The sequence below is a fragment of the Crocodylus siamensis genome, chromosome 2 (genome assembly GCF_052110815.1).
Source record: "Crocodylus siamensis isolate JL-2025a chromosome 2, ASM5211081v1, whole genome shotgun sequence".
In the NCBI taxonomy this organism is placed as follows: Eukaryota; Metazoa; Chordata; order Crocodylia; family Crocodylidae; genus Crocodylus; species Crocodylus siamensis.
This window is the reverse complement of record NC_143396.1, coordinates 179,747,496-179,760,107: the sequence shown is the minus strand read 5'-3', so window position 1 is coordinate 179,760,107 and position 12,612 is coordinate 179,747,496. Positions and strand designations below refer to the sequence as shown.

General features: G+C 45.5%; 1 protein-coding gene across 3 annotated transcripts in view; it reads right to left on the bottom strand.

Moving 5' to 3' along the window:
• Positions 1 to 12,612, bottom strand: part of BRSK2 (BR serine/threonine kinase 2) — a 483,239-nt gene that overhangs the window by 32,956 nt on the left and 437,671 nt on the right. For all 3 annotated transcript variants that reach the window (XM_090032456.1, XM_090032454.1, XM_090032455.1), the window contains 3 exons: positions 9,109 to 9,169; positions 3,872 to 4,079; positions 2,450 to 2,498 (listed from right to left, as the gene is read on the bottom strand). In XM_090032456.1, the coding sequence (XP_089888582.1) occupies positions 2,450 to 2,498; positions 3,872 to 4,079; positions 9,109 to 9,169 (318 nt within the window). The remainder of the gene's footprint in view (positions 1 to 2,449; positions 2,499 to 3,871; positions 4,080 to 9,108; positions 9,170 to 12,612) is intronic.

The following is a 12,612-nucleotide window of genomic DNA, read 5'->3' as shown; positions in this document are numbered from 1 at the left end:
CAATACACATTTCTTATAGCAAGGGTTTCAAACTCACATTGTGCCCCAGGCCAGATCTTGGCCTGCAGGGCCCCAGATCCGGCCTGGGGCATGAGGAAGCCACGGTGGCAAAGGCAGCTCTGACTCTGACTTGAGCATGAAGCAGCAGCTCCAGTCCTTGCCCCATGTCCCATGCTGAAGCCAGAGCTGCTGTGGCTGTCGTGTAGCAGCTCCAGCTCCAGCACTAGATATGCAGTAGGGACCAGCAGCTGGGAGGTGGGGCTGCAGCAGTGGTGACAAGTGAAGCAGCTGGAGGGTGACCAGGACTATATCGAGCCCTTGCTGGCCTTTCTACTGCTGATCACCACATCCACTGGGGCCCAAGGGTCTCAGGTTCTGTATCAGGCCTTCTTTCGCAGCCACATCCAGTGGTCCACTGGTACACTGGCTCGCTGTAAGTTTGACGCTTCTGCCTTACAGAAAAGACCTGCAAAAGGATCTAATCATTAGGGATAACTTTTCCAGAGTGTTTTTTCCTTTTGAATAATCATGGAGAAGTTCACAGAGAATTTTATTCCTGGCAAAAAGGTTCCAAAGCTCTACTTTCTCCCATAAATTCTCGAGAACTCTGCTGGCCAGCTCCTCACTTAGACTTAGACTCAGCATGATATTAAAACACAAGTATCAGTGTGAGCCAGTGAGCAGTCCCGCTGATACAGAGGGGGCACCTCACATGTTTAATGTTCCACACATGCTGAAGTGCCTTGTTAAACTGGGGATCTCCGGCGTACCTAAGTGCAGCTCTGTTCAGGCAAATGTAACAGTCCTGCTTTACCCAAAAGACAGAGAAGGTGGCCCTTTAGGACTCGTTACTAAAAGATTCTCTGGGACTTTTTCATAAAAGAAAAAACAGCCATTACTTAGACATGCCAAGGTTCATTACCTAATCATGGGGACTGTTAAATGAATGAAGAGTGTTAAAAAATGTCATAAAGCAAAGCAGCACATTTTTTGAGGTCAACAGAGGTCCTGATGAGGCTGTCTTGTTTCTTATGGGGGGAAGGGGGAAGAAAAGAAATGTAGAAGTGGGCACTGAGCAAGAAGACATCTATCGTTCAAATCAAATCCAGTTCATTATTTTTTACGACTTTTATTATGTTTACTGCGGTGTGCAACCCAATTGAACTCATTAATTCGGCAATTATACAGAACAGGGAAAAAGAGCCTTAGGCCTTGACTTGCATCCAAACTGCCTCAAATGACAGGCTCCAGCTCTCTGCACTAGCTCTTAAAAGAGGGGAACTGAGTGAAAAAGACAATACATTCAGAGAGGAGCTTCCACTGATGCACGTAAATGAGAAAGAAAGGAAGGATTTCGCTCACAGGCCTTTTATGCTTTTATACACAACAGAACATTTGAGGTAAGCCCATCATTTCTTTCTTTCCTGCAAATCTGTCCTCTTTATGAAGTTCCCTTATGCTTTCTCACAGCGGTAAACATTCCCATGCTTTAAATACACAGTGTACTGTATTTTCCCATGTGGATCTCTCCCTGACTCCTCACCCTGCTCCTTAGTGTAGCCTTGAAAATGGGCAGCCCATCTTTCACAGTACAAATCCCTGGGATGAGGAAACCTATTTAGGCAAAGCCACTCTCTCCAATTAGAGATCTTTGGACCCAAAATCTTCATCTAGGGCTCATGAATATTACACGCATGTGGCTAGACCGAGCGCCAAATCGTCTTGGTTGGCAGGGAAATTCTATGGGCACCGGGTGCACAAACACAAGCTGTGAAAATAAAAAGGAATAATTTGGCATCTGGTGCACGTATGACGGAACGTTTGGAGCAGCATTCTCCAGCAGGGCCTTCCAAATGCATTGTGCAGCAACGCACATTTGTGCAGCAAAATTGTTTCAATTGTGCACCAATGTTTAGCAATGTGCATGGTGAATATGAAACAGCTGCCAGAGCTCCTGGGGCTGCTGCCCTAACCAGTGCTGCATTTGCTACCACTGTCAGTGACTTTTCTGTACTGCTTCAGGAATGACTACTGAAACCTATGCCTAGGATACAAACAGTGGTACTCTAAGGTAAAGCTGTGACTGCATGGCCACAGCCAGTTATATGATATGGATCCTCCGACCAAGGAATGGTCTCTTGGAGAAACACAGGGAAAGAGAAGGAAGCAGGATGGTGTCTCAAAATGGGCAAAGTCAGTGTCCCAAAGAAAGCAAGATGGTTATTTGAAGCATGATCTAGCTCCTGCTGACATCATCAGGCATTAATCTGTACTTATGAGCCACAGCGGAAGAGCAGTTTCACCCTCCGAGTGCATGCACAAGTGACTGGCTGTATTCACATCATCTTTTGAGTCTTGGAACACTGTGCAGGTGTACTGCAATAGGCAGCAGGCACAGGAAGAAAATGCATGGGTGGCAAGATAAGCAGTGTATTAATGAATTACTTACTCTGGGGAAGATTCTGGGGTTAAATTGGACATCTCCTCCGGTGTAGGTACTGCATGCACATACACAGCCAAAGAGAGGGAGGGAGAAAAAGGACACGGTGAATAAGCAGACCCTTCTCTTCCTACTTCTGTATCAATGAAATCATCTTTGCACCACACTCCCCATGCATCTCTCTCTTGCAAATAGCAGGCAAATCCAAAAGTCTCAACACAGGCCTTCTGTCTCTAGATCCCTGCACTGATTCTTCTTTAATTTAGTGATACGCTTGGGGTCTGACCCAGAGATCACTGAGGTCAAAGGAACGTTTAAGTGGCTCCAGTGGCTCTGGGTCAGGTTATTCCTGTGGTCTCTGATCATCACTTTCCATTGTTCCCGGCCTCCTCCCACCTTCCACTTGCAATTAGTAAATAAGTAAAAGCCCATGGTTAATTTTCACACCTTAATCAAGCTTTTTGTCCAGAGATTGCCCATATCCATTGAAAATAGGGAGATAAACCTTGTGAACTCTCCTAGGTGCAGACAAGGTATGAAAGCCCATCACATCAGCACCTTATCCCAAATCCAGCAGGCTCCAGCCAGAGGCTCAGGCTGGTGCCTAAGTCAGGTCACAGTCATGATGTTCAGTCCTTCTCTGGATGGATCCACCACCATGGATACAGAGACTCTGATAATCAGGGCCTATGCCTCAGCTCTTCCACACTATAACTCAGGTAGTCCTCCTCCCGTGAAGGACTCAAACCCACACCTTAGCTATACAATCATAAGCAATCAGATTAGATTCAGAGAGCATCTGGGGTTATCCAGGTGACTTCAGGTGTCCTATGCCAGACAGGAAATAGCCACCTGGATCCTGTAGCAAATAAACTTGTCTCTCTCAGGACTCTCGGGTCTCCAGCAATGGAAACACCCCACACAGACCTGGAAGTGCTGATTATATTCAGGGAAAGAAAGAGTTAAACAGGATTATAAAATGAGCTGTACCATGGGTAGATAATCTCACTCTGTTTTCATCAATTGAGCACCTGGCTTGGGAAATAACAAGGCCCAGTCTAGCAAAGGTGCTGCAGATCATGACTAAAGGTCAAATTTAGCTAAGATGTAGGCAGAATTGAGGTGCATGGGGAGACCTGATAAAGGTCTACAGGATGGGGATAGCAGGAAGCATTGCAAGTCCTAACTCAAGTATATTGGCAGAGATGTGTGGGGACTCAGGGGATGCTTCAGGCTGGGATCATAGTTCAGGAGCAGAGCTGTGCTGTTGGAACTCGTACAGAGCCTGCTCCTACTTTTCTGGGACTAGCAATGACCAGAGCTACTATTCTCTTGTTCTGCCAGCATTAATAGGCATATCTCAGCAAATGAGATTTACATGGTCACTCTGGGGTATGAGAATGCCTGTGGGCGTTTGGACAATGGACTCACCTTGCAGTTTCCGGCGATGGAAGCGAGGAGACCCCAGGAAGCTGTTCTTGATGGAGTTGAGTCGTGTCCTCCAGGGCATTCCTCCAATGCTGGGGCTGGATGGTGGCGTTGGGTTGGGTGTGCCTGCTGGGCTCTCCTTTGGCGTATGGACAGGTGTCCCCTTGGGGGTAGGGAGGGGACTTCCCCTTGGAGAGGGGTGAGGGGTGACCTGTATGATGGGGATAGATTTGGTGCTTGGGTCAGTACTAGAAGGGAGTAATCTAACAGGAGACATAGGGTTGGTCTGCACTGTAGGAACGGCCAGCTGTGGGTTAAAGCCGGTGGCAGGCGGGCGACTTGGAGTGTTCTGCACAGGGGGATTCTGGGAAGAGGGGGGGTTGGCATTGCTAGTAGGGAGTGGGTTGGATTTGGTAGACTGGAGTGGTTTTTCAGCCAATTTGCTCTTGGATGGCAAAGTCTGCGTCTTTGGGTTGGGCTGCAGTGCTGGCTTTGGTTGGAGAACATGTCCAGGCCTGGAGGCGTTCCTACAAGCATCGGGTTCCAAGGAGACTTGGGGTCGGGGGGAGAAAGGGAGGTCAGGGTTTTGAGGAGGGATGAAAAACTTTCTGATAGGCTACAAAGACAGACGCAGAGTGTCCATGCACATTGAGAGCAGTGAGACACCCACACGGTGGGTGAGCAGACAAAGGAAAGTCAGAATAAAATCCATTCGAGGCACAAAGAGGCAGCATGGCAGAAGGAGATGGGAGAGATGGAGGTGAAGGGGTGTTGGGAGGGGGTTTGCAAAGAAACAAAAAACAAACAAACAAACACACACAAAACAAAACAAAAAAAAAACATGCAGTTAGCTGGGAACGCAGCATAATCAACAACAGCGGCGGCGGCGGCGGCAGCAGCAGCAGCAGCGAGAACAACAGTGTCATAGCAGGCGTTATTATATAAACCAACCATGTGTCAGCCAAGGAAAACCACAGAGAGCAACACAAATTAAAAAAAAAGGGTGGGAGGAAAATTAAAACAACTGAGAAAAAAGCAGAAGGAGAGAGGCGCCACTTCCCTGGGAGTGCTCTGAGTGCCCAGTGGTGAGGGAAGCACGAGGTGAGGAAGGGGGAAAAAGCCATTCCAACCACACAGAAACTGAGACGTGCTTAGGTTGGGCATATCTCCTGGAGCTCAAAGTGCCCATCATCGAGCCCAGGAGAGAGATGCAAGTCCAAAAGAAAAAAGGGAGTGAGGCGCACGTGAAGTAGCAGGAGCGGCACAGGTTACTGCAGGCACCAAACAGAGCCTTTCCCTCCCTTTCCCCTTCCTTCCTCCCCCCACTCGAATTGGCACATGGGCTCCATCAGTAAAGGACCGAGAAAAGGGAGAGCTTCATCCACCTTCCTCCCCTGGCCAGGTTGACATAACCTGCTTGGCATTAGTAAGAAGAATATGAAGCACAGCAGGGAGGCGAGGGTCCTAAACCAGGGTTAAACTGGGTGCTGGTTTGCAAACAGCTGAAGAATGAGAATCCCCAAAGATCCTGGCTAGACTATCTCCCAAGGAAGGAAGGAGACCTCCCATGAGCCCCATGGTCTCCTTCCTGGCCTCCATTCCCCACCCCCAGCTTCCGATTCCCGTCATCAACCAGTTGGGCATTCTTATTGCACCGCATTAGAAAGGAGAATATGAAGCATAGCAGGGAGGGGAGGGTCCTAATATTAACCGACTAAGTGCAAAATTGGCTATGAAGTCCCAGTAGCACATGCTGGGCATGATGGTGGTGACTGTCACAGAACATAGTTAAAAAGGGGCAAGCAAAAACTCATAATCCACTACTGAGTGATGAAGACAAGGGATCATGCCTCTTTTTTTTTGGGTGGGGGGGAAATATTCACACATGTTAGTTACATGGGTGTTCTGGGAAAATAGTTTAAATGAGCTCAGCGAACAGCAATGCACAAACACAAGGAGTAAAAGTCTTTTAAAAAAGGACACTGGTGGTCTAAAATTCATGTATTTGGAACAAAACTATCTTCTTAGATGTTGCTAATAATGATGGGCATAGTGTGCATTGAAAACATTGTAAAAAATCACTCTTTTGGCTCTTTATTTTTGACCCACCACTCAGCTTCTTCTCTGGGTCTCTAATGATTTTCATTCATATTGCTGTTGACACCTAAAGGCTCTAATTAAGAGCCATACAGACATATGACCAGGCTCCACGTTTCAGTGAGCAGACCAATGGTTTTCATGTCTTAGTTCTCATGGACTAGCACAGGACTTCAACATTTGAACAAATATGGAGGAATAGTTCAAGCAAACAAACAAGACTGTTTGCATTGAGGCAGACTTACTCCGAAGACCCCTGAAAACAATGGGAGGCTTTTTATTGACTTTAGTGGGCTTTAATTCAGGCCCTGAACACCAAAAGAAAACTACTACATTAAAACATTTCTATTAACCTTAGGTTCCACAAATCTGTTTCAAAATTAAAATATCTGATCTTTTTTGATAAGCTCCAATTACCACTGGCAACAGAAAGGCAAACAGATTAGGAATGCGGCTGGCTTGTGCAAGTCACTAGCAGGAATCGGTCACTAACCATTTGCAAACCATTCCAGTGGAAAAGCACGGGAATGTAATAATGAGAAAGATTCTCCTGCAATTTTTGCAGTTCATGCACCAGATAATGTTTGGCAGCTCAGGATTCAGACTTATTAAAAATCAAACCAAACTGCTCTCAGTTAAATTAGCATAAATTTGAAGCCATTAATTTTACTGGTTTTACAGCAGTGTAACAAGAATACAATTTGGCCCATGCCTTATTGGTGCAACTAGGATACTAAAAGATGCACTAAGTTCCTGATCTTCTGAGATTCAAACTCTTTCAACTACCGCTGAACTCAGCATCTCATGGAATTGTGCCCAAGTAGCGTAAATACATGCTTTATTGTTAAAATACTTTCCTACTTGCAATAATCTTAATGGTGCCTATACATGTGTTACTTAGCATTCTAATTGGAATGCTAATTAATTACTCAATTAACTGAGTCTGCTCCATATTCTAATTAGAATGCTCCAGCATTCCCACAGCGACAAGTGTATTAAGCCCCCAGGTTTCAAAATGGCTGCAGGGGCGCTTCAACTAAAGCTCATTGAATGAGCTTTAGTTAAAGTGCCCTCATGGCCATTTTGAAATGCTTAATACATGTGATGGTGAGCTGTTTTAATTAGAATGGCTCTCTGGGAACTGCTTTAATTAACACACCCCCAAGCATGTGTTTAGGTGCTAGTATAAGCATCGCTTAGGCCTTTTTAAATTAAATGATTTTTTTATCCCAAGTATGCCCGTGTAAGTCCAAAATGTACCCCACTTACAATAGTTATGGCCTGTTGAGAATGCCATCTGGGTGTGAAACAGCTTTTCAAAATTATTTAATCAAATGGGCCTAAGTATTAATCTTAAGGCACAGTCACAATAGACAAGACACAGGAAATCTTATTTATGAAAGCATTTCTTATACAATCAAGCAGTCCCACTGAGGACAATGGAAGTAAGTGCCGCTGTGAGAAAATATTGCTCACATGATTTAGGTTGGCAGGATTGGCTGCCTATTTTTGAGCACAAAACTATTCTGGGGGCTCTTTTTCCATTTATTCCAGAGCAACAGTTAATGCCAGTCTCAGAAGCCTACCCATTCCTGCTAATATCAATCATGTCAGTGCACAGACAATGCCAGTGCATGAAATGGAGCTTTCTTGGCTCCCGGTGTACTAAATTCACAGAAGAAAGGGACCTAAGATGTCTGTTTGGTGCCAAACAGGAGAAATACTGATGGAAAAAGCTTCAGAACTCAAATACTTCTAAGAAAATGTTTAAAACAATGCTGAAGCTGAAAAAGTCAGTGAAGCTTGTATGTGATGGTGGCTCTGAGAATGGGAACTACACACAACTGTTTTACTGGGAGTGGCAATTTTAAGCATGTGGGATGCTGGTATTATTTATACATGTATTAAGGCATGAATTTTCATAGGATGGGGTTGTACCTGCTCACAGAAAGACTGGGGATTTGGAAAGGGCTATGAAGACCCTTAAAACTATGTGAGAAGTCCTCAGCTGGTACAAGTCACCACAGACTAGGCTCAAGGATAAGGACATGAGCCTTCTGTTGTGGCTCTGGGCTGGGAGCTGCACTGACAAAACTTTCTTTGCCAGATGCTATTCCTGGAATCCTTCTCTCTGCCCCAAAAGAGGCTCCCCACCAAAACAGAGCCTCTGTCCAACAGCGACTGCATCCTGGCTCTGTTTTGGCTTGGCATTAGGTTCACTGATCATTGCTGAAGGTTGTGCATGACTTAAGTCCCCCGAAACTTTCCACCTTTTCCACCAGGCACACCTTCTCCAGCAGATCAAGCTTGATCCCCGGCTGGTGGTGATGATGTCTCTCCTGCCCCAGCTCTGCCCCCCCCCCCAAGAAAAAAAAAAGGATAGCTCCTAGGTGGATAAGATAGTCTGTGCACTGGTACTCAGGGAATTATTCTCTTATGTTTAATTTGGTTTTCACTCAGCTAAGAGCCTACTAGGACTAAAGGGAAGTTTGCCTTGGCAGGGTTTGACTAGACAAAATTTGGTTCACTGATGGGATACAGAAATGAGTGCCTCCGTTTCCCCAGACTTTCAGTGCACCAACCTTAGGTTTCTGTCAGGCTTCTGCTCCACCCTCAGCTACCTATAATTTCTTTTCCCAGAAGCAGTAACTACAGCAGATGGATGAAGCATGGTGCTTACTCCCATGCTCCATCAGAGTCCCCTGTGCTAGCCAGACTGACTTTTTGTCAAGCATGGTTCTGTTGTAGCAAGCAACTCTTCCTAACATGGCTTGCTGCTCCAGCATGGCTTTGTAATAATCAGAACATTAGCTGAAACCATGCCACAGAGTCTTCAGCCGGGCATTACAGGCCCCAGCCATGCTTAATCGTAAGGGTGGCTTTAAACATTATTATGATACAAAGGATGAGGAGGGCTACAGCAAAATTACTGCATCACCACAGGCAACACAGGAAACATGTATGGTAAGAGAGACTGCCCTTGGTTCCAGAAAACATCTCCCTGACCCACACAAACTGATGGCAAGCCAAGGAAAATAAAAAGCATTGCACACAGAACCACAGCTTTACCAGAACAGCTGCTGAGAAGCAATAAGCATGGCTAAGGGTATTGTACGAAGAAAGCCTAAAGCAAGGTCACTTACCCTTGGACTGCTGAGGGGGCTGGTGGAGAGGCCAGATGAAGCTCCGCTGATCGACCGAGACCTGAGTGGACACAACAAGTAGAGATGGCCCTCAGAACCCCTGGGTGAGCAACAGCCCCTGAACACCAGCCGCCCCATGCACAGGCACGAGGTGAGGAGCAGGAGGAATGCTGCCACTCAGAAAAGCGCATAGCTCTTTCCTCATCCTCTCATTACTGTGATGCATCTGACATATCTTCTGATTCCCTGGCCCCCACATCAAGTCTTAGGGAAAGGACCCTATTAACTCCCAGGTTAACTCTTTCTGAGTGGAGCTGGGCACTATCACCTGCTTCTGGGTCTGGGTATTCACACATGGACAGCTACTGCTTCCTGCCATTGGAAACTAGCACAGCTCAAGGCAAAAGGCCTTATCAGAAGCTCGGTGCGTGTGTTGAAAATTATTTTTGGCACAAGTTATCTATGTACAGAAAGAAAAACCCTTTGTATGCTATAGGTGAAGCCCTCCACAACATAGTAAACCATTCCATGGGTGATTTGCAGGAGCAGGATATTGTTCCAGGTACTAAGAAAAGACTGACTCTACCATAAGCATGGTATGTTATCTTCTCACATCAGAGGACCATCCCAGTGACCCCAAAACTCAGATCTGTTATGCATGTTTGTTTAAAGCTAGCCACCATTTCCAGCTCCTTGCTGGCAGGATTTGCCATGTCATGGGCTCTCCAGATAGGTTTCTATATAAAATCACTGTTCCCTTCTGCTCGCTAAGAAACTTCATGTAGGGGCCCACGGGCTTCTTGAAGGGCCCCTCTGTATGAAACCATCTATTCTTCCGTTCACCAGAATGGCTCAAAGACCAATCTGCTAAGAGCTCAGCCCTGCTGTGCACACACCAGGATAACCTCTCTTTCAGATCATGAGCTCTTCACCTCTAGGGGGTTACCTCGAGGTGGGACTACTGCCTCTTCTGCCTGTTGAGTTCTACAAAGCAGCAATTTCACACCAACCTGTCACTGTAGGGGCCCGTGGGGGATAACAGGCCCTTCTAAACACTGACAATATTTATTATTGGTTGGCCTGCCGCTCTGTCAATGAGCATGTTGTACTTTATGGGAGTGCTAACATTCATATGGAATCACCTGTCCTTGTGTTCTCAAGCAATGGTCCCTGCCAAAATCTGGCAGCTAGCAATCTAAACACATCAACACTGTACTAAGACAAGCAGTCCTAAACTGAAGGGACATGCAGGCTAAACGGGGGATGTAATACTTGAGCAGGGACAAAATTATCTGCTAGAGCAGAAAGCACTTCCTGTCGTCCTACACAGATCCAGAAGTAGGACTTAAAAGCTTCAGAGGCCACTACTTTCAATCCTCCTCAACTAGAAGGGTCAATCTTGAAAAACAATTTTGGAAGGAGATTACACTGGAGAAACAACCCAGCCTAAAGCTAACATAGAAAATGTCAGTTGCCCAGTTTTGCAAACATCTCACCAATATATGAACATAGCACCTCCTTTTGGAAATACAAAACAATTATTCACCTTCAGCTAACATGATAAAGAAATGATGAAATCTTCTAAGTGTTTGTAAAACAGAATATACATGCATAAACATGCACCTACACAAACATGTGTTTTAGGTGTATACATATAAGCATAAATAGATTTAAATAGGTATTCATTACAAATGTGTGCGTGTGTGTATAGATATATCCATATATATATGGATTTGTAAGAATATGCAGCCCTTAAGAAAACCCAAAATACATTAAGTCAATGTCCCCGTCTATGAGTCTTATTCAGAGCTCAGCAGCCTAGGCCTATGGGCTGGATCTGGCCCATGGAAGCACTGGTTGCAGCCCACGAAGCCGGGACTTTGATGCTGCTGCTCCACAGCCAGGCAATGGAGAGAAACGGCACCAGGGAGAAGTGGAATCCAGGTCCTAGCACCTCAGAGCTGACCTGGGCCATTCCAGCCCACCACCAGAAAATGCTGCTGACCACTGGTTTCATTGATTTCCTCTATAAGAATAAGTTCATAAATGTAGTTGCAGGATGGTTTCACATCTACATTTTCTAAAAAAGGAAAGATATGATAGCATTTTAAAATTCTATGAGAAGCAGGAGAAATATTTCCACTGAGGGCTTCAGCTAATATGCAACACAGTGGTAAGTCCCATCCTCATAGTTCATATCAAATGCAGAAACCCTCTGTGGAATTCCTTCCTTGTATCTCAGCGTCGCTGGGCCATTATTCTGCATCTCTATAAAATCTACAGGCCTAAACTCTGCATTTGCATCCCTGTGGGGTTCCCAAGAGTAGACAGCCGCATAGATTCAAGCAGAGTATGGATTGTTTTGTAAACATGCTCTACTTTCGCTGGATTTTTAGGAAGTTTTACTTCTCACTCTTAATTGAACCAGCTAAATGCAAACATAGCTGTGGCCCTGTGTACTGAATGTCCAGTTAGTTACCATCACCTCTGTGTGTATGAGAGTCATCAAGGAAAGATCCCTCCAAACCAGAAGTACCAACAAGTAACACATCACCTTGCAGCATGCTTTTACAGGTAATTCCTGTAAATACCTTCAAAGTACTCAGGTCCCTAACTTCCACTGGGAGCTGTTCCCATTAACACTCCAGCATGGCTGGAAGTGGATCTTTAGCACTCACCTGAATTTTAGAACCGTTTGATTAAAGCCTTCAATCCCCTAATTTCTCTCTCCAATCGGGTCTGCTCCCAGGTATCCCGACTCCCCCCCTCTCCACCTGCCTCTCCCCGCATTTAATACAGCAAACAGTCACAAAGATGGGGGCACAACATAGCAAGGCCCCACCTCCTACACCACAATTCTTTATGAAAGGAGTGGTCATGTCGTGAGTTTTCATCCTTTAGAAGTCTGTGGCAGGGGACAGAACAAAGGGTTCGTGTAAACTCCACTGGGAAAAATATTCAGCATCTATATCATTGCTTATATGCACTCAGCCGTACTTATACTCAGTGGCTTCTGCTGTTCTTTATACAAATGAGGTGAGAGGTAGCTTAGCTTTACAACACTAGAAATTGTGTGTTGGGGACATTGGGCAGAGTTTAGGAGGTTCATGATTGATTTTAAATGCTTCTGAGGAAAGAGCACTCCCAATTTAAAACATTTTCTGGAAAGCAAAGGAGGGGCAAGAGGGGGACTGATTCTTTGAGTTCTCCTTTGTACTTTCCTATTTTTAAGTAGTCCCAGTATTTGCAATGACCAGTGGGAGAAAGCTCCCAAATTGGTTGGGGGAAGCTCACACATGGCAGGCTCTTCAGCTTCCCCGAAGAAAAGCCATCAAGCAAAAATCAAAGCTTTTTCTTCTTCCCAGCAAGATCACCTTCACTTGGAAAGACATGAGTCTTGGCTGCAAAAAAACTACCTCAGGAAGACTTTACGTTGCTCCTGCATCTGTCATTCCAGTGCACAGGACCAAGGGAAAGGGTGAAAAGCAGTTGAGAAAAGGTGCC